The sequence below is a fragment of the Panthera onca genome, chromosome B1, assembly GCF_046562875.1.
Source record: "Panthera onca isolate mPanOnc1 chromosome B1, mPanOnc1 haplotype 2, whole genome shotgun sequence".
NCBI lineage: Eukaryota > Metazoa > Chordata > Mammalia > Carnivora > Felidae > Panthera > Panthera onca.
In genome coordinates, this window is record NC_138342.1 from 100,042,738 (window position 1) to 100,067,057 (window position 24,320).

The window sequence follows — 24,320 nt, forward strand, 5'->3', positions numbered from 1 at the left end:
TATATTTATTTATTAATAATGATCTCATATAACCCATTTCTATTATTTGCCCATAAGGACATAATGGAGAATTTTTAAAAATGCAATTCTCAAGTACATGGTCTCTGATATTTCCTAGACTGATTTATTCACTTAACACTTCCCAACCCTCAAAAAAAAAAAAAAAAATAGTTTTCCCCATTTTTTCTTAGTGAGCCTTGTAAACAACTTTTATCCAAGACACAGTATGACCCTTATTTTAAAATCTCAAAATACCTAAAAAATGATCTCTACCTGTTAAGAGCATATGAAGTGATTTATTGGTACTGGTTAAGATCCATTATATACAGGTAGAAACCCTCAAAATTGTACAGAGAACCATTAAGAATATAGATAAAGACAGTTTTATAGACAAAACAACAACTGGAAAATAGTTTTAACATACACAACATATAATTATGAAAAAAAAATGTAGAACACAAATTGTTCTACCAAATAGATTCCAAGGTTATTAAAAGTCTGCTATGCAAACCTTAAGTTGAAAAACATGTTCAAGGGGTGTTACATGGTTTTAAAAAATTAGGTATAATGTAAAAATTGTTTTTTTTTCCCTCACTGCAAATGGGAGAGCCAAGACAACTTTTTACCCCAAATCTATACATTTTGAAAAATAATTTATATGTCTAGCACAAAGAAAGAAAATTAAGAATGTTTACAGTTCTGTAAACTATGCCTTTCATGAAATGCAAACTGTATCGATTTTAACAGTTAAAAATTGTGCAATCAGAAATAGACTGTTCCCTTTAAAAGGTACCACTGTACCTTCATTGACTTTATACCTGAGCACCAAAGCTGAAGTCCTAAATGTCCTCTTGGAAAGCTATTTTGAAAATGAGCAAGAAATCAAAACTAGCCTGTTATCATCTGAAGAATTAGGCACCAAGAAGGAGATGATCTCCTTAAAAATGCAACATCAACAACAGAGAAGATTCAATTAATTAAGCAGCTGGCAGATCTCTTTGTGAACACAACAAAGGAAATCCACATAAGATGATCCTCCATAAAGTCCTTTGTCTTCTACCAGGTACTGTCGGAAAACCATTTCTGGCTGCTCTCGCTGCTTTACTATTGTCAGCTAGGAAAAATAACAAGGTAGGTGATTTATAAACATTCTCTGAATGTGGCTCAATTATACATGCTTCAATTTCACCCAAATTACATAATGTCCACTGTGTGTAAGGCCTTATAAAATGATGGGACAGTGCTTATTATCTAGAGTGGAGGGAGGCACTGACCCCAAAACCATAAAAACCCAAGACATACAACTGTAAGTTCCAACAATGAAACATGAAAAACCATTATGTGAAAGGCTTCACAGTGGTAGTTAACTATCGCTTGAGCCTTAAAGAATAAGGTAGGATTTCCTTAAGGATGGGGGTGGGGTAGGGTTTAAAGAGCATTCCATAACGGGGTGCCATGTACCATGTGCCAAAGACAGACATGGCTAGATGTGAGTTAACAGTCTTACAGTCAGTGGAAGGTTAGGGACAAACTACCTTAATGAGTCTAAGCTTTTGTAGGGGTTGTGATCCAGTGAAAGTGCTGCAGAACAAAATGAGACAGTGAACTGGTAGCATATAGAATGCATTAGGAGATGAGGGAAGCTAGGTAGGAAGCAGTTGGGAGGTGTCTAGGTGGGAGATGGTCAGGATCTGAATTACAGAGCAGTGATGGTGGAAAGGGAGGAGATCTGAGAGGCACCACCGAGGTGGATCGCACAGGGGACTCTTGTTCCCTGCTTATAGAAATTATCTAGGGCCATGCTGTCCAGTACTGTAGACACCAGCTATGTGTGATTATTGAACACTTGAAACATGGCTAGTCTGAACTGGGTTGTACTATAAATGTAAAATACACGATGGATTTCTAAGACATAGTAGGAAAAAGAAAATGCAAAACTCAGTAACTGCTTATACACGTGGAAATGATATTTTGGATATACTGGATTAATAATATATTATTAAAATGACTTTTTTTTTTTTTACATTTTTAACATGGCTTCTAGAAAATTTAGAATTACATCTGCAGCTTGCATTATTTGGACAGTGCTGCTCTAGGGGAAGAAGCGCAGGGGAAAGAAGCCCAGAAGGGGGTAGCTTTGTCATGAACACTTGGAGCCCTTCTATCTAGCTGGTCCCTACTCACTCCTGTTTCAGGAAGTCAGAGATGATGGTCTGATGATCTGATTGAGCTGTGAGTGGAGTTAATGGAGCCACACATGCAAAACAATGTCCCCCTGCCTGCTTCCTGTATAATTTGGAGGAGCCATGGTATCCCCTCACTTCCTCTCACCAGGTGAAACCACCAGAAAGGTCTGCAGTTACCAGCTGCAGCAAGGAAGGTATCTGCCATTTTGATTAGGAGGGCCTGACCCTCCCCACTTTTGCTTTAGTTATCAAGCAGGATAATTTTGTCAACACAGTTTGCTTTTTTCCTTTATGTTATTTTGGCCTGGGCCCTAGGCTGATAAGCTTTAAACCACCCTGACCTGATTAAAATACAAAACTGCTGCTGCTGCTGCTGCTACCACACAACTCAGCTAATTCTATGTGGATATGGACACGTGTGATGTCTTGGCTTTCAGGTGTCAGTGCCTGGCACGGGGAGGCAGCACGGGAACAGCTATGTTGGACAGGTGTGCTCCACCCCAACATGGGGGAGCAAAACTAACCTTCGAGGGAAACTTCTCCAAAGGAGTTTAAGACTTGCATTCTGGTGAGCCTGAAGCCAAGGCCCTTTTCTTTTTCACTGGTGGTATCCACTTTTTCCCACATGCCACTTGGATTCTACTATTGGCCGTGATGGGCAACGGCAATGTGTTTGGCCTCAGTGAAACAGCCCAGGCTGAGGCTGGGCAGAATGAGACATTATGAAGAGAAGAATTTGAGGATCCAATTTCTTTAGAATTTAATTTCTCTATGGAAATTAATGGGAAGAAGTTCATACTACACATCTGAGGGGTATTCTCTGTTGCTGCCATTTTCCCATGATGCTCACTGTAAAACCTCCTTTGATGAAGTGTGTTTGGCTATGATCTGAGGTGGGAAATAGAATAGGAAATGAATTTCAGCCTTGGGAGAAACTGAGCTTTAAGTAACAAATATCCTGCTGTACCATTTGAGTCTCTACAAAGTTGAGCCGGCCACCACTCATTCCTTCATGGCACAGAAACTATAGTGGATGGTCTCAGGAAGCAGATTCATGGAAGTATGGCAAACTGTCTTAGCTGTCTTGACATGTTGGTGGTCTTAGATCACACAAAGATGAGGAAAAAAATACTGGGGTGGGTTGGGGAATCCATATTTTATAATCCTTCTCCCTTTACATTTCCATAGGGAGGGACATAGCTTTGTAGAATAGGAAGAGAATATTAAAATGATCATTGCTGGTGTTCCTCCCAACCTCTTAGGTACCCTCTTCATGGAAGTACTATTTCAAGTGGTCCCAGTTTATATTTTCCAGGTCACAGTACCAGTGGCCTTAAGGAATCATTGTCCTTCAGGGGCACTTGGGTGGCTCAGTCGGTTAAGCGTCTGACTTCGGCTCAGGTCATGATCTCACAGTCCGTGAGTTCGAGCCCCGTGTCGGACTCTGTGCTGACAGCTCAGAGCCTGCAGCCTGCTTCAGATTCTGTGTCTCCCTTTCTCTCTGACCCTCCCCCATTTATGCTCTGTCTCTCTCTGTCTCAAAAATAATCATTAAAAAAATTTTTTTTAAAAATTAAAAAATTTTTAAAAAAGGAATCATTGTCCTTCAAAGCCATTCTCATTTCTCATTGCCTGCCTCATAAGAAATAGATAAATGATGAGAGTGATTAGGGTGGCCCCCAAAGAATGAACTGAATGGGAAGAGAGCCACAAACACAACTAAGGGGAACACCAGCTCTTCTTAAGGGGCAGATAAATGAAAGGAAGCCAAAGAAAAAGTTCAGTGAGAAAGGAGCATCATAAGAATATGATGTTCTAAAAGCTGACAGAAGAGAACATTTGAGAAAACAGGTAGCATTTGATTTTGTAAATGCTGTAAAGGGACTGAGAATCAATTTCTTGGCGGTTTGGCCATTTTCAGATAACTGGAGACATGGGAATAAGGAAATAGAAGCAGTTAACAGATGACTTTTTCAAGAAACATGCAATGCCTGGTACATTGCTAGCATTTGATACAAATTTGTAGAATGAAATAAAAGGAAAGGGAAACAGAATCCTGGAGAAAGAAGATTCAATGAAAGTAGACTTGAACAGCTTATAAACTAGAAAGAAGCCAGTGGGAGGGGAGTTATGTAGAAAACACACGAAGAAGAGAATGGCAAACACTTGGAGCACAGAGAACTTTGAGCAGGGCAGGACTAGAATTTATCAGTGAGACGTTTGATTGAGGTAATATTCCCAGATATACTGTGAGAGAAATCTTTTTTTGCTCCTCCACAAAGTAAGACTATGCAGACAATGATGAGGTCTAAAAGAGTCGATGGTCTGAAAAGCTAATTAGCATAGCCTAGAAGGTAGCAGTGGCTTCTGGATTTGATTTTGTGTTCTTGACCCTTCCAGTCCAGTTTTTGTTCTCCTATTCAACGTTGACTCTTTAGAAGAGATTTAAAGATTCTATAAATGTGTTTTTATTTCCTTTATGTAGTCTACTTTCAAATGTCAGAGACAAAGGTATCAATGCTGAGTGCATTGGAGTTAGGCCTTCATCTGCCCTGATCTAGCTCTGAGAGAGTAACCAAGTGAGTGAGCTCCTCTGAGTCTCACTTTACTATCTGTTAGATGGTGTTAGAGGGAGCTGAAAGGCAGCAGGTGAATGAGGTATCTCCTAGCTTCCTTTCAACTCTAACATCTGTAGATCAAATTTGTTACACAGAAAATAAACCTCTTGAAGAAGCTAAAGAAATCTTATAAACAACAGATACATTTGCAAGTGGCACATAAAAAATCTGATTTAAGTATTCAACCAAAATTATTTAACATGCAACTGCTTTTATCTTATTCACATATATTCAGAGCTTATCCCAGATTGATTGATTGACTGATTGATTAAGTAGGCTTCATGCCCAGTACAGAGCCCAATGCAGGGCTTGAAATCATGACCCGGAGATAAAACACCTGAGCTGAGATCAGGAGTAGGAAGCTTAACCCACTGAGCAATCCAGGTGCCCCCCAGGTATTTTTATAATTAAAGCTAACATGACCTCCCACTATTGGAGCAGGTGGGAGAAAGCAGAGAGACAAGTTTTATCTTTCCTAGACGGAGAGGCTCTTGGGCACATGATCTCTATGTTTAGTCTAGACTCTTCTCTGCAAATGAGGCAGGTTGTGGGGATGTAGCTGCTGCAGCTAGGATAAAGGTATACGGATCATCACTGCTATGTATTCAATACCAGTGCTTTTCAATGTTTGTTTCATGAGACCTTAGGTTTCATTACATGCCTCGAGGGTGTTCAGTGTCATGTGAAGAATGTGTTTAGTTTGAGCCTTCTCTGCCATCTCTAGGTCTTTCCCTAAAACTGAACCCAAGTAGGGGCACCTGGGTGGCTCAGTTGGTTAAGCGTCCGACTTCACCCAGGTCATGACCTCACAGTTCATGGTTTCGAGCCCCACATCAGGCTCTCTGTTGTTAGTGCAGAGCCTGCTTGGGATCCTCCGTGTCTCTCTCTCTCTCTTTCTTTGCCCCTCCTGCAAACATTCTCTCCTCCCCACCCCCTCCTCTCTCCCTCAAAAATAAACATGAAAAAAATTTAAAACTGTGTGTGGTGTGAAAATAGTTCTGGAAAGGTTCTGTGCTCACCGAGGCACCCTAGAAGTTATAAAGCTCTTCATTAGTTCAATTTACCTAAGCTCTGCCTAAAGTTGATGTTTGCATGCATGAGTATCTTTCACAGTCAAGGATACTGACTTAGATTACTATCATATTTATGTTTCAGGGGAAAATGGCCCATAATATCCTGAATGTTGTAAAGGCCTGCATCTAGGTGAATGTCTTACACTTCTGCAGGGAATAGCACCATAATAAACCACCATCATCTGTACATTTCAAATTCTAGGAGACTTTAATATTGAATCTTCTCAATATTAACTTGAGAAGGAAGATGGGTGAGTAGCTGGGACTTGGTAATAAGGCATAATTTTCCTGAATTATAGATATTTTATATTCTTTTACCCAAATTTGAGGCCTTGAAGGGCTTAGAAGGGCTAGGATAACAAAACTCAGAGATCACAATTCTGAAGTTATAAAAAAATTTTAAAAATGTTCTGAATGATACTTCTGTAATTAAGTAGTTTTAAGCACTGAAGCAGTCATTCCACAGTCTGTTAATGAAATCAGTTGCTATTAAGCCATGAAGATCTGCATGATTACTAAGTTAGTACTTACTAAAATAATCCATGGTTAACCTGTGGTGATATCTATTTTTTTTTATGTTTGTATCTGTTAAGTAGGTAGATTTTTAAGGTCAGTGTGAGTTTTCTATCAAAGATCATGTTATAAAAATATAGGACATGCATTTTAAAAGTCTGTAATGAAATTAAAAAAAAAAAAAAACTTGAATAGCCAAATTATGGAAACAGCCCAAATGTCCATTGACTGATGAATGGATAAAGAAGATGTGGTATATATACACGATGGAATATTACTTGGTGATCAAAAAGAATGAAATCTTGCCATTTGCAATAACATGGATGGAACTAGAGTGTATTATGCTAAGCGAAATAAGGTAGTCAGAAAAAGAAAAATATAATATGATTTCACTCAGATGTGGCATTTAAGAAACAAAACAGATGAACACAGGGAAGGGAAGGAAAAAGAAGATAAAAACAGAGAGGAGGCAAACCATAAGAGACTCTTAAATATAGAGAACAAAGTGTTGTGTTGCTGGAGGGGAGGTGGGGGGATGGGCTAAATGGGTGATGGGCATCAAGGAGGGCACTTGTTAGGATGAGCATTGGGTGTTATATGTAAGCAATGAATTACTGGGTTCTATTCCTGAAATCAATATTACACTGTATGTTAACTAACTTGAATATAAATAAATTAATTAAAAAATAATAGTAAAATCTTTTTAAAAATTTGAATAAAGGAAAAAATAAAATCTCATTCTTACCTTCATTGAATATGGCCTCTTTTGTTGGATAATACTCATTATCATTCTGAGTGTTTGAGAGTACGGGTTTCCAATCTCAGGCAGTAATGTCTAAATTTGAGAAAATCAAAGTTTAAGCTTCAGTGTAATTGGTAATGAGATTATTAGAATGTTAAAGTTAAAAAAAAATCCTTCTAGACCATATATTTGATTTTTGGCTTAGTCTGTTTACCTAAAAACCAAAAATTGTGAAAAAATGCACTGAAAATTATTCATTCTTATTGGCATACATTTCCACCAATTTACTCTCCATCATTTGAAAATAAATATTGTCTGAAATTTGACACATGTACATCACTTAAATGACACAACGGGTATATGTTTTATGCAAAGGATATCTTTGGATCATACACCATGACGTTTAATCCCTCTGTAAGATGTCTCTTTCAAGGCTTTGTCACAGGAGAAAAGGATGTACTTTATTCCTTCAGTGGATCAGTTGCAGGACCGTGAATCATGACCATGTTTAGAAAACACCATCCAAATACTACTGTTCCAAGATTAAAACAAACCACCAAATGCTGATTTCTCAAGGGGAATGTGCCCCCTGAGATGTTTCTGAAATCTGGCTAATAGTTTATAAAAGATAACTACTGCACATGGCCTTCAGGGGACATGAAGAATCTGAATTTCATTTCTTCCAGTAAGACAGTAAAATTCAGGGCACCTGGGTGGCTCAGTCAGTTAAGTGACTTCAGCTCAGATCATGATCTTGCAACTTGTGAGTTTGAGCCCCGTGTCGGGCTCTGTGCTGACAGCTCAGAGCCTGAAGCCTGCTTCAGATTCTGTCTCCCTCTTTCTCTGACCCTCCCTCGCTCATGTTCTCCCTCTCTCAAAAATAAATAAACATTAAAAAAAATTGTTTTAATAAAATAAATGGGGAAAACTTAAAAAAAATGTAGAACATTTTACCACAAAGTCTCAAGCCTCAGGAAAAGATCATGGACGGTATTTTTCACAGGAATTATAAAAAAAAGAAAGAAAGAAAAAGGCAGAAAATTCATTATTTATATTTACATTCCATCCCCTATGTGTATTTTTTGACATTAAGGTAGATCTTTTTATGTAACAAACAACATAAGTATACGTCACATACATATTTCGAAGTGCCAACTGTCTCTAAAATCAAAGTGACATTTGCTTTTTCTTTTGTTTTATTTTTTTGAAGAAGGTCGAAGGAGGCACACTGGTACAAGCACAAACCTACTAGTCTGCTGCTCTGTGGTAAACAGACTGGTGATTTCATATGTACATTCAGCAAATTCAGCAAATACGCATTTAACACTTACTCTAACAATACATTGTGACAGATGAGGAGGCTTCCTTAAATTTTATATAAACATTCTTCAGATTCACAGTCCTTTGTCTATTGAACTTGAACTTTTTTATTTTTTAAAAATTGCATTTCTAATCATTCCTTAATTTTAACCACATGCAAAGACCTTACTATTTCTAAGTCTTTAGAAATAGTCTCTTAATGGGATATGGACACCTTTAATTCTTTTAAAATATAAATATATATATGTACACACACACATACACATATATATATACATGTACACACACACACACACACACACACACATATATATATATATATTTTTTTTTTTTTTTTTTGAGAGGGAGAGAGTGAGAGTGTGGGGGAGGGGGGAGAAGGGCAGAGGGAGAAGTAAAGAGAGAATCTTAAGCAGGCTCCACATCCGGTACGGAACCCAACTCGAGACTCAAGAGTCACAACAGTGAGATCATGACCTGACCTGAAGTCACGAGTCAGATGCTTAACCAACTAAGCCACCCAGGCGTCCCCAAAATATATTTTTGACATTCATAACAGATATGCAGCTCCCTAAACTGACCACCTACAGAGGTGGAATTTTGATCCTGCTCGTTCCTCCAGGATATTATGTATTTACCTTCATAACAGAAATTGGGGAATTAACTAGACTTAATTCATCTTGCCATCATACAAGTGAGGCATCAGGGAACAAACTATCTGCTGAGTTCTACATGTGAATTCGTAAGAAATGCACCATGAAGTACAATAAGACAATAACCTTCATAGCAATGGTGCTCATGCAACAATGGTCTACAAATAAGATTTGCAATAAATACTCTCAAACAAATTACAACTGCTGGTTTTTCCTAGGATACTTTAAAAATAAAGTCATTTGTATTCATTTTACAACAAATCCACAATCTCTTTTGTAATGAGTGGAGTATATAACTTATTTAAAACAAAGGGGAATAAAACCTGTTTTTGTGAGATTGTTATTCTGCAACTCATTAATCTGACACAGTTTTAGTCTGTAGCTAAATATGGATGCAAGATTTCTGCTTTCTTTTGAATATTGAGTTCAACACCAGAGAAGAGTACTGAGTGTAAGAACTGAATTCGCTTTCTACCTCTGCTACTTGCTACCTGAAAGAACTTGTCTCCAAAGCTCAATCGATTCATGCACAAAATGTTGATGATGATGTCTGTCTCACTGATTTGTGAAAGAATTAAATGCAATGGTGTATTTAAAGTATTTAGAGCACAGTGACTAACACATAGCAAATGATCTGGAAGTTCTGGCAATCCCTATTTAAAGTCATATATTTTGGTTATTTGATAATACTTTATACAAATAACTTTATACCAGCTCATTGTTATTCATTAAAACATGAAATTCTCTTTCTTATAAAGAACTGCATGCCATTATCGTTTCCTCTACTTTGTATTATATGGTTGCACATGAGCACAAAACATTCAAGACTTTGTGTGTTACCACAAAAATAATGAAAAAAAAATACTCACCATATCTGTGTTGACATGTGCAAAAGATGGCACGTTAAATATTCCTTGGATCAGTTCTGGTGGGCTACTAACTCCTAACCATAAGAACATGTTTAGACCATTAGCCAATAAGAATATCCCTTCTTCTGAAAGACGGGCCTCAGAGCAACGAATAGCAGCAGGTAGTGTAGTACTCTTGATATCTAACATGTGCTGTGCAGGCAAAGGCAAGAGAGTTAGTAAGTGTGTTCTCCTTCCCTTCCTTTCTTCCCCTCTCCCCCTTTTCCTTTCACCTCCCTCCTCCCTTCTTTCCATCCAGGGCATATTTAAGAAATGCCCACCATGTGCCAGGCATTATTCTAGCTATTAGACAGTCACTGTTTAAGCTGCCTTGAACAGTTAATTTTTTTGGGGGGGGGGAAGAAATAAGCAACAAATAAGAGAAGTAAAATACATCGAATTTTAAGTGGTTTTAAGTGCTGTGAAAAAAAGAAGCAGGAAAGTGGGATAGGGCGTGTCAGTGCTGGTGCTGGTGGTTACAATTTTAAATAGGGTAATCCAAGAAGGCTTGTTGCAAAGGTAACTTTTTTGAGTAGACTTAAAGAGGTGAGAGAAGGAGCCATAGGGATAACTGAGGAAGAGCATTCCAGATGGAGGGGACAGGTGGTGCAAAGGTCCAAAGCAAGAGTCTGTCTCCGATGTTTCAGGATCAAAAGATGAGGTCAGATAGAAAGGAGGGGAAGATAGTATAGATGACACTTGGCAAAGGCAGTAGGAGATTTGGTGTTTACTGAAATGGGAAATCCAGAGTGTTCTGAGTAGTGGAGGGATGGCCAGTTATTTTAAGAGAATCACTCTAACTTTTACGCCAAACACAGACTGAAGAAGCAAAGGTGCGCACATGAAGGCTTGTTAGGAGAGTACTGCAGCAGTCCATGGGAGAGATGATTGTGCTTGAACCTGGGTATGACAGACGAGGTGGAGAGAAAGTGGTCAGAATCTGAATATTCTTGGAAAGGAGAACTGACATGTTTGGTGGTAAATGAGATGTGATGGATGCGGGAATGAAAGCAGTCAAGAGTGACCGCAAGTTTGGGCCTAAAGAATTGGCATGAGAGAGTAGTGGTAAATGGGGATGGAGAAGACTGCCGGAGAGCAGGCTTAGAGAGGCAATCAGGGCTTGGTTTAAGGTGCCCATTGCACACCCACAGAGAGATGCTCAATAGGCTGCAGGATAGACACATCTAGAGTTCAGGACCCATATGGTATGTATGGACATATAAACATGGGTATCATTAGTATATAAACAGCATTGAAAGGTCAGATGAGGCCTACACGGGATTGAATGTAGATAGACAAGAGAAGCTTCCCAAGGACTGAACCCCAGGGTAGCCTGACAGAAAGAAGACGACAAGCTAGCAAAGGCAGAAAGGAGAAGTGGCCGGGTAAGCAGAGAAGCTAGGTGAAGAAAGTGTTTCTGGAGGGAGAAATAAACTGTGTCAGATGCTGCTGACAATAAGAAGAGAGAAGGACTGAGAACTGCCCTTTGGATTTAGCAACATGTCAGCCACTGGTGACCTTGGTAAGAGGATTTTAGTGGAGTGGTGATGTTCTTATCCCTCAGAGTTCTAGTTTCTCTGGCATACAGATTGTTGCCAATCCAACTTTATCTGAAAATCAATCATTTTGTAATAATTTATACCTAACATTCATATTGATTGAAAGAATTATAGCTTTCAATTTCCAACCTAATTTAAGTCTTTCTAATACTGACTGCATTGTTACTGAGAGCCTGAATATGAGTTTCAATATAAGAATTTGAAATAAGCCATCAGTCTTCCTCTCTTTTATCTCTCAATTATAAGTTGAACTTGTTAGGTCTCAAGGGGAAAGGGCTTAGTCTAGATTACAGGGGCATTCAAGACATTAACGACTGACTTCAAATAAGTAGAATACATTGCAAAGTAAATTCTCTGAGGGCAAGTGAAGTTGGTCCCTTATACAATGCAGGTGCCCTCAAATATATGCTGATTTGTAAATCCTTAATTGTATTTGGTCAAGGCTAATCATAGCCATTCTAATGAAATGTTGTGACTCTTAGACATTCATACATTGTATAGAAACAAATACATGTGTGCACATGAGATCCCATACACAGATACAAATCAGTTGCCTTTAATGCTGTAAGGTAGATTTCTTGAACAATTGAAGCTTGGCTTGCTCCAACTTGTTACTGACTTTTCAATCTGCCAATGTGGGAATGAGGAAAAGAAAAGCAATCATCTGAGCAATTCACTGAAGTAGGAACACCTCAAATCCCCCACCATCACCATCACCATCACCATACTGAGCACATGTTGACGCATGTACACAACTTGCTCAAAGAGCCCACATACACATTCTGAAGGCATTTGTGACTTTAAACTTCTTCTTAAGAAAATATTCCAGACATAACATATGGAAAGGACAAAATACGATTCCCTTCCAGACTCCTCTAGGAAATGCACCACCACAGTGTACTTACGATTGGCAAAAGCTGTGGGTAGAAGAAAAGCTGAGAGTCGGCCACATCCATGGTCATGACCAGCTGCCTCTGGTACGCCCGCTCATCTGTTGAGATCTCTGGTCTGCTAAGCAGCACACAGTTTTTTAACAAACAGTTCATGTACACTGGTAATACTTTCATGGAATCTGGTAAAATAAGCTGAAAAAGAAAGTCATTTGTTTCATGTGCTTGACCTTTATGAGAAAGAACCCCTGAGCTTTTATCCTTAAGACGGAAACATTAATTGTTTTTGAGGTGATTTTGAGGATTAAATGATAGATCATACAAAGCACCTGGACCATATAAACTGGCACACAGTAGGTACTCACAGAACGGCACTTAGTTTTATCTAGCACTTTGGCAGCTTGGCATGGTGGCTGTCAGCACACTCTGCCTAGAATGCAATCTCAACTCTGCCTTTTACCAGATGTGTGACCCTGGGCAAATCATTCTCTTTTCCAAGGTTTTCTCATCTAAAAATGGAATAGCCATGATCAACAGCATGATCATGGGATTAAATGATTATTAATTTGTGAAGCACATGTAATGGTACTTAGCATATAGTAAGTATCACACACGTTTATTAGATAAAGTTAAATAAATGATTCCTAATCAATTTTACCACCTTCTACCTCTTCAGTTCAAAAACAGTGTTTTTTTCGACTGCCTGTGAGATATCTCTTCCTTTATGCTCTTCATGCATCTTAAACTCACACAGTTAGTCATAAACTCATCAAACACTTATTGAATGCCACTGTGTCACATGTTCTATAGAGCAAAGTGTCAACGATATTCAGAGGAACGAGGGATAGTCTACATGACAAGATGCCTGAAGTCAAATAAAGATGAGAGACATATAAATAGATAAAACCTAACAAGAATATTGCAATACTACAGATACAAACTAAAATAGGAAATGCTTCCTGGATTTAGGTATGTCACTACTGAATGGTAACAAGCAAAATCAAACTCCCACAATTCCACAAACATGTTCTTCCTCTTACATTTCCTATTTGAGATACTTAACTACCAGATGAACCCTAATTTCATTTTTTCTTTACCTTCAATTAGTAAATGAATTATTTTAATTTTGTCTTTAGCTTATGTGACCTCATTCTACTTCAAAATACGTATTGTAATGTGATGCTGCAAATAACAACACAATGCAGCACTTGTAGAAACATAACTTGATGGGTAAAAAAATTACAAATAATCTGTCTGTGTTGTTTAACCTTCTCTCAACTCAATTTTATAAAAATAGGTAAGAATCAAGATTGATCTGAGTGTCACTTCCTTCTATTTAACAGTAGGTCAATGGAAAGGATATACTCAAAAGAAAAGGAATACATAGGGAGATAATGACAATTTACAAACAGAAACATCTGGTCTATAAATTCACGATTTATTTTTTAGTGTTCTATCTTAATGATGAAAAAGAATATACACTTATCAGAATCCACCCTGAAAAGAAAATTTCCTTTGGGGCTCTGTTAGGATTTACTCCTCAACTTAAACCTTTACACCCTAAGTTTCTTCTCATGATCTACTAAGTAAGGAATGTGTAAGACAGTTTTCCAACTGGTTTAGTAAAACATTTCAGGACATTTCTACTTTGCAGTTTGTTCCTCCTCTTCTAATCTCTTCAGAGAATCAAAGACAGTTAAATGCATGTTTCCTCATACTCTTCTTATAATTTTTTTTTCTCTAGTATAAAAGATTTTTATTTGACAACACTTGCTACCACTTTTTCAACCAAGGAAAAATATGATCAAATATGTAGGAACCAGATCATAATCATATCCCAGAGCCATCCAGCCTTACATATTATGGATTAAGAATATTCTTAGAAAAACACATGGTTTTTCAAATATTATCTTGTAATTTCACTGGTTGCTTCTCATTAATCAGGCCATATTAAGACAGTTTAGAAATCTGTTGACCTAAATGCCACCGAGGGATGAGCCTGGCTCATGATGACCCTACAGGACTAAAAGTCTGATCAGAGGAGCCTGGATGAGAAGGGGTAGAAAGAAGAAAACTGAGGAGGTAAAAAAGGAGGAAAATTGATATAGAAGAATGGAATTAGGGTGAAAGAAAACAAGGAGATAGCGGGAAGGAAATGTGGCAACAGATGGACACTATTCTTGGGGAAAAAAGGTACCGGTGAGGAAGGAGTAAAAATGAGGAGTGCCTGGGTGGATCAGTTGGTTGAACGTCTGACTCTTGATTTTGGCTCAAGTCATGATCTCACAGTTTGTGAATTCGAGCCCCATATGGGGCTCTGAGCTGAGAGGTCAGAGCCTGCTTGGGATTCATTCTCTCTCCCTCATTCTCTCTCTGCCCCACCCCCACACTCTCTCTCTCAAAATAAACAAATAAACTTGGGGCGCCTGGGTGGCGCAGTCGGTTAAGCGTCCGACTTCAGCCAGGTCACGATCTTGCGGTCCGTGAGTTCGAGCCCCGCGTCGGGCTCTGGGCTGATGGCTCGGGGCCTGGAGCCTGTTTCTGATTCTGTGCCTCCCTCTCTCTCTGCCCCTTCCCCCGTTCATGCTCTGTCTCTCTCTGTCCCAAAAATAAATTAAAAACGTTGAAAAAAAAAAAATTAAAAAAATAAATAAATAAATAAATAAATAAATAAACAAACAAATAAACTTAAAAAAAAATTCACATAAGTCCAGTTTGCTTGAATTGGGAGAATTCTTCTGTAGTTTTGAAATGACAGAAGTAGTAGTGAATTAAAAAAAAACTATTACATTGCAGTTAAGTCCATTTGACTTTCCTTTTGAAGTCACTGTACTCCCATATGATGTAACATACTTAAGTTCAGAACAGTGAGTTATTAGATTTAAGAATCTACCTTGCTTATGTAAGCTTAACAAATTGCTTTAATGTTGTTTGTAGTTATAGGTGTTAAACCAGCATCTATAATATGACCTCCAGAGTAGGGGCCTCCTTAAACTTTGCACACTAAGTGCCTCTCTTGCCTCAAGCTAGTCCTGGCCCTGGAGATTCAGTAAAAGCAGATCTTCCGAGATCCAGTGTCATATAATCCAAGTATCCAGATCCCTAATAGTCCTGCTTGGATCAAAGAAACTTTGGACTCTACAGTAAAGGAGTGGAATTCCTTAGGAATGTCTCCCCAGATATTATTTCTTACAAAGGAACTCTGGAAGGGCAGCACATTTGAAGTTACATTCTCTGAAGAGAACCCCAAGTCCAGTCATTTCATGTATTTAAAATAATGCTATATTTTAATATACTATTGTTACTAAGTTTTATAAGCCCTACATTTTCCCCACTCCAAGCTGGATAATCATATCTAAATTATGTCATTTCTTAAAGCACATCATTGGTTGAAATGTACCTTTTACATGTGCTCATGGAGAAAGTAAAATCTCATCATAAGAAAAATAATCTCTATCAACTTTTTCAGAGAAAATTTGGCATCATAATATTTTTCCTGCAGAAATAACTAAACTGCATGAACAGATGATCTAGTAGTAGAGACAAAGCTTTTAACTTTTAAATCAGAAGGAACGGACAGATTTCATTTCTTTTCTTAAATAGGCAACAGATTTGTTTTTAACTTAAGGTCTTTGAATCCAATTGCTTTAACGTTAGCAAATAAACTTTCTGAGGACACTAACTGTACCTGTTCTTCTTCAACTAATCCTTCTGAAGCGTGAGACACTCCAGAGACAGACTAATGTTTCCAGAGCCATAAAACAAATAGTAAAACCGGGGGTGTAAAGTGCTCATGATTGGACTGTATCCAGGTACATCTGGTGGGCTCTGTATAAATTGAACAAGTACACTGTGAAATAGTACTGGTATTGAAGTTTAGTTACTAAAGTTCCAAATCTCCTGGATAATAAACAAGATCGACACTCACATATAGATTCAAGAGTTGCTTATGCGACTGTCAACACCAGGAGACAGAAGAAGAGATGGCTAATTTAATCACTCAGAACAGCACAGAAAGGAATTTTTGTGAAAGGTCCAAGATAATAACTGTGTTTTATTTTCCTTCTTTACTAAGATTATGAAAGTTGGCCCCCAATTTTATCTACATGATCTCTGTTGCTAAGGGCTTACTTGTGAGTGGGGTTTCAGATGTCCTCTCAGCACCCACTTTTGACAATGAGCTAACCAGAAAGTTTCCCCATCTGTTGCTCCCTGTCTTCTCTTTCAATCCAAATTCTATATTCGGATATTCAACATAAAATTATGAAAAGTGGCATCTAGCTTTGACTGACATAGGGAAAAATGTGAATAAGAGAACAGATGCAAAAATAAATGGGAACATGAGGCTCTGCTTTTTCTTTTACAGGAAAGAGTCTAAATGAGATTTATGTAAAGGATCTTCTAAAATTTTCATATTAGTAGATGGTACCCAGAGACATTTCCTTTAAAACTCTTCATACCTATTATTAACCTTTAAATATAAAAAATTCTAATATTTATAACTTACATTCATGTTTATAAAATATAAAGAGGTCCTTCCTGCCATTTGCTCATGTCAACTATGATTGTTAATATGCCAAAATATATTTATGCATACACATTTCTCAACTAAATATCCCTCTTTATAAGCAAAAGAGAATCCCATTTATATTATGACATTTCTTACATATAACATTCTGTTATTTATATATAATGTAGTGACTGTCAACCCAAAATGCACACATATTTTTTGGTTCATGCATCTTGTAAAGCCACCGAGTTTTTTAATGTTGGCTATGAAAAGACGATAGCCTCTCCAAATAGCAGACTTGGTCTTCTTAGTTGTGCAGTTTACTACATATAGCATCCAAGTGCCTGGAACAGCATAAGCCTTCGGGAGCTAAATGCTGAAAGAACACCTAATCACTTGTAACGCTTTAGAATCTAAGTACAACAGGTGGCTTACCTGGCTTGCTGCAGATGGACTTGCACAATTCTTCCGGTAACATGCCAACATGTGGGCAGTCTGATTAACCAGAATTTCCCGGATGACCTTCAAGGGCTGGTATAGAACTGCTTTGAATGCTAGTTGCATAAAACAATGAAAAGAGCATGAAAGCTCTGGCTCAGAAATCAGTCCCTTCAAATGGTAATAATAATAACAATAAAAAAAATGCTCTTATCTTCAGACCATCCAGCAAGGAATAACAGTGTTTAAAAGGTTAAAGTCATCTGCTAATGTTCTCCATTTTACTAAGTATGACAACATACCCAATGGAGAACAACGGCCAACCTCTAACAGAAGGTAGGTCATTAGTTCAGACTTTTTCCACAGAATATTATAAACAGAACTCTACACACAGAGAAAAGAAAGACCAACGTGCCATCTTCTGATGTCCTGAATTCCTACGGACTGGACTGCTGTTTCTTCTAAACCTTGGTGTAGAATCTCAAACGGGGGTTATGAAGGGGAGAAAGAACCAAAGAGGGGTCAACTCAGACCCGTGGAATTTCATAATTATCATGGTGTGGATAAGCAAGTTCAGCCTAACATTAGGGACAGTCTCCTTCCATTAGCCCCAGGTGCCAGAGGGCATACTCATATACCATAATAAGAGTCTAAGTATCACCTTCCTAAATTTCAACTCAGAATGCCCCCATGCCCCCAAGAAGGAAACTTTGAATAGAACTGTATAGTGTGGGCCTGACGGAGATCTCTCATTATTAATCTAGAATTGGAGATGCTGAGTATTCTCCTTAACACTCTGTTTTTATAAATTCTGGATTTGCCCACCGAAAGGCTGTGCTTCCACAATAGTTGCCAGTTACTAATTCAATTAACCAACAAGTCTGACTGAATTCTTAGGCAAGATACACAGCAGCACAGGATTAGTGGAGTGTTACCTGACTTGGCGAAGAAGTTGATAAGGGCATCTGTCTCACAGCTCTTATAGAGATCAGCCAACTGGGAGCTGCAGTTCAAGCCAAGATTGTGAATCCGCAGTCTTCTCTGACCTCCGACGGTTGTGTAAAGCACAGCACACTGCAGAGGCGACATCAAGGACACATGCTTTTATGCTCAGCCATGTCCACCCACGCTAGTCTGATCTTACATTTACAGAGCACTATATATGGGTCAAAGACCTCTAAACCCCTCCACAGACTTTTTTTTGTATATTGTTGCTAATGACTGAATAACAACAAATAAGGGAGGAATAATGACAATTCATACATTGAGCATCTATGTAGCATTTCACTGGTTTAAACTTAAATTTTAACTGGGCTTTCACGCATATTAGTGTACTTTCACATATCTCAGATTTTATTACCAGGGGTTCAGGTCCAAAAATAATACTTTTCATGTTCAAAAACAAACATCTAACTTTGATGATGTACTTAAGTCTTATGCTGATGACATATATATTTCAAGAATGCAAACGAGTATCTACTTCTTCAAATGTCTGTGATCAAAAATAAATATTAGAGTTCTTCCTCAACTTAATGACAAACCTCTCTATTATTTAAGGGTGATGACAGTATCTGAAAACTATAACCATTCAATATAATTGTTCTTAATTCAAAATCTCCATGGCTTCGACTTAATTTTATTTACTACAAAACCAAATTCTATTTATAGCTGCATATAACATAATAATGTACTTAACATGGTGTCTAACATTTGGTGGGAATGCAACAAATGAATGAATGGGTTCTAAAGCCTTAAAGAATTGAACTCTGCTGGCAGTCAGTTTGCTAATGCTTACAATACTGACCACAGTTTGCTGGGCTCTCATGTGAGGACTTACAATTATTACTTCATACAAGCAGCACATATAAATCAGGCTCTGGAGAATACACAATGGAGTGCTATAATCTAATGACTTTTGTCTTTGGAGAAATAGAGTTCAACTTCTTTACAAAAAGACTGACATAGTTGATGGTATTTTAGTCTGCCCAGTGATCACTGTAACAAACTAAAACACAAAAGATGGGAATAAGCTTTAAATCACCTGGATTAAGGCTCCACTGTCTTCACCAAGTTTGTCATCATGCTTGAACTCCACAGTCACTGCCTTATCACAATCAATGGCTGCCATTTCTACATCAGTGGTGTTGTTCATAAAAATTCCACCAAAGAAATCAGTGGCTCTGAAACCTAATGATGAGGAAAAAGGGAATTTTTCTTCTATTTAATTTATTGTTATTTTCTCTGTTGGCCTATTATTAATTTGAATAGGAAACAATTACCAATGGAGACCTGAAAAACAGTATAATTGAAAATTACCTGTGCTGGTACGAACCCTCATAATAGCATCGAATCCTATTTTCTTTTCAATATCATTTCTGAGGTCATTCAAAAATTGTTGGCTATCCATATGCATCTAAAAAATAAAGTAGCATCAATCCCCACCAGATGGCAGCAAAACATTTAAAATAACAATCCTTATTTTTTAAAATCTTGATTAATACTCTTATCCAGAAGTCTTAAAAAGGGTTCTTAAAACTTTTTCAATTTTATTTCATTTGCAATCTTTGGCCTTAACAAATCCCTTAATTAGTTTACCGTATAAATCTGTAACTAGGTGATTAAAAATAATTTTATTGATGATAAATAAAAACAGATGATGATTAACATTTATCATTTATGTTGGGGGAACACTTATTCTCACTCCATGTTTCCATGTATAGGTACGTAAGTTAGAGACATTCCCCTGACCCCTTCCTCTCAGGTGAGGGCAGGTGATTTATCTGATTAGTAAGTTTGAGTAAAGGAACTGGGTGGACATAGCTCAGTCTACTCTGTATCTTCTTTCTGAGGAGACAGCCTGCCTGCAGGAGGCACACATTTATTACCTTTCAATTTGCTAAGTTTTGAAGGTACAGTTGTCCACAGGAGAAGCTTGTAATATGCCCACCTTGTGCCTGGGTATACAGGTTTGTCACATTGAAAGGTAAAGCATTAGCAAGCCCACTTGCCCTCAGACATATGTCTGTACAGTGCTGACATTTTTCCTATCTCATGACTCTCTCAATCCAGGGTTGGAAGAGAAAGGTATAATGAACTGACCCCAAAACTGTAACAATTTAAAACAAATACACAGTCACTTTTAAAAACAATTATCTCAGGGGCGCCTGGGTGGCTCTGTCAGTTGAGTGACCGACTTCAGCTCAGGTCATGATCTCACAGTCCGTGAGCTCAAGCCCCACATCGGGATTTGTGCTGACAGCTCGGAGCCTGCAGCCTGTTTCTGTTTCTGTGTCTCCCTCTCTCTCTGCCCCTCCCCCATTCACGCTCTCTCTCTCTCTCTCTCTCTCTCTCTCTCTCTGCCTTTCAAAAATGAATGTTAAAAAAAAATTAAAAACAATTATCTTAAATATATTTAAAACACTAAACTTTTTATATAGAATATATGTTTCCTCATCATGGAAGCTTACGCTGAAATTCACCTCTGAGACTAAATGAGCTCAATCTGTTCCCAAACACTTAGGGAATAAGAAAGCAATTGCCTAATCACATATACATGGTCTCCACTGGCTCTAGATTTACATTTGTCAGTTACCCACAAGGGGGCACAGCGTTCTTATGATTTAAGCACCAAAAGTTAAATGGCAGTACAAAAACCTGAGGTGAACGCGTTGCTGGCTTTTACCTGGAAATTGTTGTATTTGTAAAGGGTTCCTCCAGTGAGGTGAGGCACAAGACCCAAAGAGGCTACATCCACATACTGACTGGGAAAGAGAAAGAGGGTCACACAGCAGCCGTGAGCCACACAGTCCTTGGCCAGTGCGTCGTAGACATTTGTTTGGGGCTGGAAAAGTATCTGAAGAAAAAGATGCACAAAGGGAAAAAGAAAACCACAAAATGTTTTTGGTTTCAATTTTTTATTTCTGTTGAATTCTTTTAAAATGAAAGAAAATTTTTTTCCAGTCAAGTGAACTGGGCTGAAGGAATGAATTACGGTAATCATCAGTGCAGCAGCCATTTATTGAGCACCCAGTGTGTGCCAGGCTCATGTTGTGTGAAGTGTGTGTGTGTGTGTGTGTGTGTGTGTGTGTGTGTGCACGTGCGCGCAATTTTATTTGATCCTCCGACAATGCTAATGAAACGGGACATTGCTGTCTTACCTTTACAGACCTAGATGAAACAACCTGTCTGGTGTTATGTGGCCAGTAGCTGGATGCCTATATCCTGGTCTTATCCTTCCCACTGATTTGTCTACTCCCCACCCCATGGTGATTCTGTCAGAGGGTTTGAGCAAAGCACACTGTGAGCATCAGGCACCTCTATTTCCTGTCTCAGGAGTGCTATTATATGGTCCCAGCTACATTCTCCTTCTACCTTTATCTTCTTCCTGCATTTCCCCCCATTTCTCCCATTTGTATTATCCCAGTCTCATACACAGTTTATACATGAAAAGTTTGAGGCCTTATTTTAAGTTTATTTCAGACATTGGTTTCTCTGGGAATATAAAATTTCTTAAATTATTTGCAATTCAAAATACTCTCGTTAATATACAATGTCCCAGATTTATACATTACATTTAGCTTCTCTCCCTTTCTTACTCAAAGGACACATTCCCTCTTTCTTTACTCCCCTTTACAAACTGACATATGGATACTTCAAAGAGCCATTGTTTACAAATACCTTCTCTTTGTCCGTATTAATCAGTTTTTTGTCATCTCTGTTTTTGAGCTTCCCTGGTGCCTCTGCAGTGGGTAAGGAGGAATGGAAGATGAACAGCTTCCCAGGACAATCTGCTGCCTAAAAGAAAAAAAAATTACAGAAAATGTTTTGGGTGGGAAAGTTCTACTTTAAGGGACTCAGAAAATAAATTAAAATACAGGTATTTTCTATGAGCCAAGCACTATACATATCTCATTTAATCCTCTCAGTAACCGTTGTGTCCTTAGGCAGGTACTATTCTCTCCATTTTATAGACTAGGAAACTGAGGCTTAGATAGGGACTTGCTTAAAGTCATATAAGTTGTAAATGAAACAGCCAATATTTGATTGTAGGTCCATACACATGATGCTTTGATAAACTAAAAAGGATGTACTACAGGGAAAATACTTTCTTGTTTAGCCTAGACTTTCAGGGTCAAGTGAATCCCATGATGCAAAAGTAAAAGAATTCCTAGGATGATGATGCAACAGAAGCTCCTCTTTGAAACCTTTAGTAAACATAGATTAAACCTAAAGTGGTATTTCAAGGAAGAATGCACATGAACGTAGCAACAGTAGATATAAGGAACCAGCTATCAGACAAAATGACAAAAGGGAAAATATGTGACCAAGATTATGTATCTGTAGTCCCTGGGAAGCAATAAAAAGATGAACTTAGGTTCCACAAAAGTCAATTCCATATTAAGAATATTTAAAATCTTAAGGACCTAAGAAGTAATCTACTAAGCAAAATTTACTGAGATTAAATGATTCATTATATTGACCCCTCCAATCTTGCCTTTCTCCAAACTATCCTGACATATTGCTGCCAGGGCACTCTCTGAAATAAAGCTAACTGTTCTGATCATGTATGGGGCAGTTCTCCCTAAAAATCGTGGAGACTTTCTACTATGTGATAAAGTCCACACTCCTTTATCTGTGTGGGAACAGGAAGGGTAAAAAAAAGTGAGATGGGTTGCTGCAAGCAATTGCTGTGTGCAGCTAGCTCTGTGCCAGGCCCTTCACACACATTTCTTATTTAATACAACCTTGTGGAGAAGAAACTGTTTTCTGCATTCTAAGGCTAAAAAAACTGAGGCTCATCCACTATGCCCCAGGTCACACAGCCAGTGACCCTCTTGCCCTTCCAGGCCCTCTGGAGTTTAGCCTGAATATACCTTTCAAGTCTAATCTCTACATTTCCTCACCCCTGCCACCCCTTTCAGGGGAAGTTTCCGCCACACAAGCTTCTTGCTTTCCTGGAATATACCACGTGCTTTATACACCTCCACATCTTTGCACATTTTGTTCCATTAGCCTGGAATCCATTTCTCCCTCTTCTTGGCCTGGAGCTGTTGTGTGCAAAAGACGGGTTTAGCAGCACACAGTGGTATGTCTGGGTCAGCGGTAAGATGTGTTGTAAATTATTTGCTATTACTAATAAGACATGTGAGTTTGTGCCTACTTCCCTAAAATACAAATGGATAAAATTCAAGGTTAGCCCTGTCCTAATGTGTCTCACTAAGTGACATTCAACATGTGTGGTGAGTGGGTCACAGAGGTGGGGGTCACAGCTGACACATGGGGAAGGGTGCATAACCCATGCCCCGTCTTCTGTTCGTCATGGCCAGCAGTGAGCAGTGATTTTATCGCTGCACTAGTCTTCTACTTCTACAAATTATCGATACAGGTAAATGAGAAAAAAGGCATGGATGAATGAAGAAGCAAAGATAGTGACCCTACCTGCATACATAGGAAAAAGATGCTAACAACACTGTGGCCAATTAAGACACATTAGTTCCTATGACCTGGGTAAAATTTATGGCAATAATGAAAAAAACATGCTAAAGTTTTTAAATTCTATGACTAATTTTTTCATTTATATCACTTTCATTGTTATGAAAGTATTGTTATGTATTTCATTGTTATGAAAGTTATTTTAATTAAAGTAGCAGAAAAGGTATAAAATGTTTAAGTTCATTTATTTATTTTAAGAGAGAGAGAGAACGAACAGAAGAGAGGCAGAGGATCCAAAAAAAGCTCTGTGCTGATAGCAGAGAGCCTGATGTGGGGCTCGAACTCAGGAACCGTGAGATCATGACCTGAGCCAGAGTCAGGTGCTCAATCGACTAAGCCACCCAGGTGCCCCTAGAACATTTTTTAAAAGTCCATCTTCTCCCCAGCTTTTCTTGGCTGGCCCACCCAGTTCCTCTAAGGA

The 24,320-nt window shown here is 38.3% G+C and overlaps 1 protein-coding gene across 5 annotated transcripts in view; it reads right to left on the minus strand.

Annotated features, from left to right (window-relative positions):
• Positions 1 to 276: 276 nt before the first annotated feature.
• Positions 277 to 24,320, minus strand: part of SEC24D (SEC24 homolog D, COPII component) — a 108,246-nt gene continuing 84,202 nt past the window's right edge. For all 5 annotated transcript variants that reach the window (XM_060654294.3, XM_060654296.3, XM_060654297.3 and 2 more), the window contains exons 14-23: positions 22,085 to 22,201; positions 21,090 to 21,260; positions 19,724 to 19,820; positions 19,449 to 19,594; positions 18,343 to 18,481; positions 17,405 to 17,523; positions 12,475 to 12,654; positions 9,972 to 10,163; positions 7,136 to 7,225; positions 277 to 1,114 (exon numbers count right to left, since the gene is read on the minus strand). In XM_060654294.3, the coding sequence (XP_060510277.3) occupies positions 974 to 1,114; positions 7,136 to 7,225; positions 9,972 to 10,163; positions 12,475 to 12,654; positions 17,405 to 17,523; positions 18,343 to 18,481; positions 19,449 to 19,594; positions 19,724 to 19,820; positions 21,090 to 21,260; positions 22,085 to 22,201 (1,392 nt within the window). In that variant the 3' untranslated portion in view covers positions 277 to 973. The remainder of the gene's footprint in view (positions 1,115 to 7,135; positions 7,226 to 9,971; positions 10,164 to 12,474; positions 12,655 to 17,404; positions 17,524 to 18,342; positions 18,482 to 19,448; positions 19,595 to 19,723; positions 19,821 to 21,089; positions 21,261 to 22,084; positions 22,202 to 24,320) is intronic.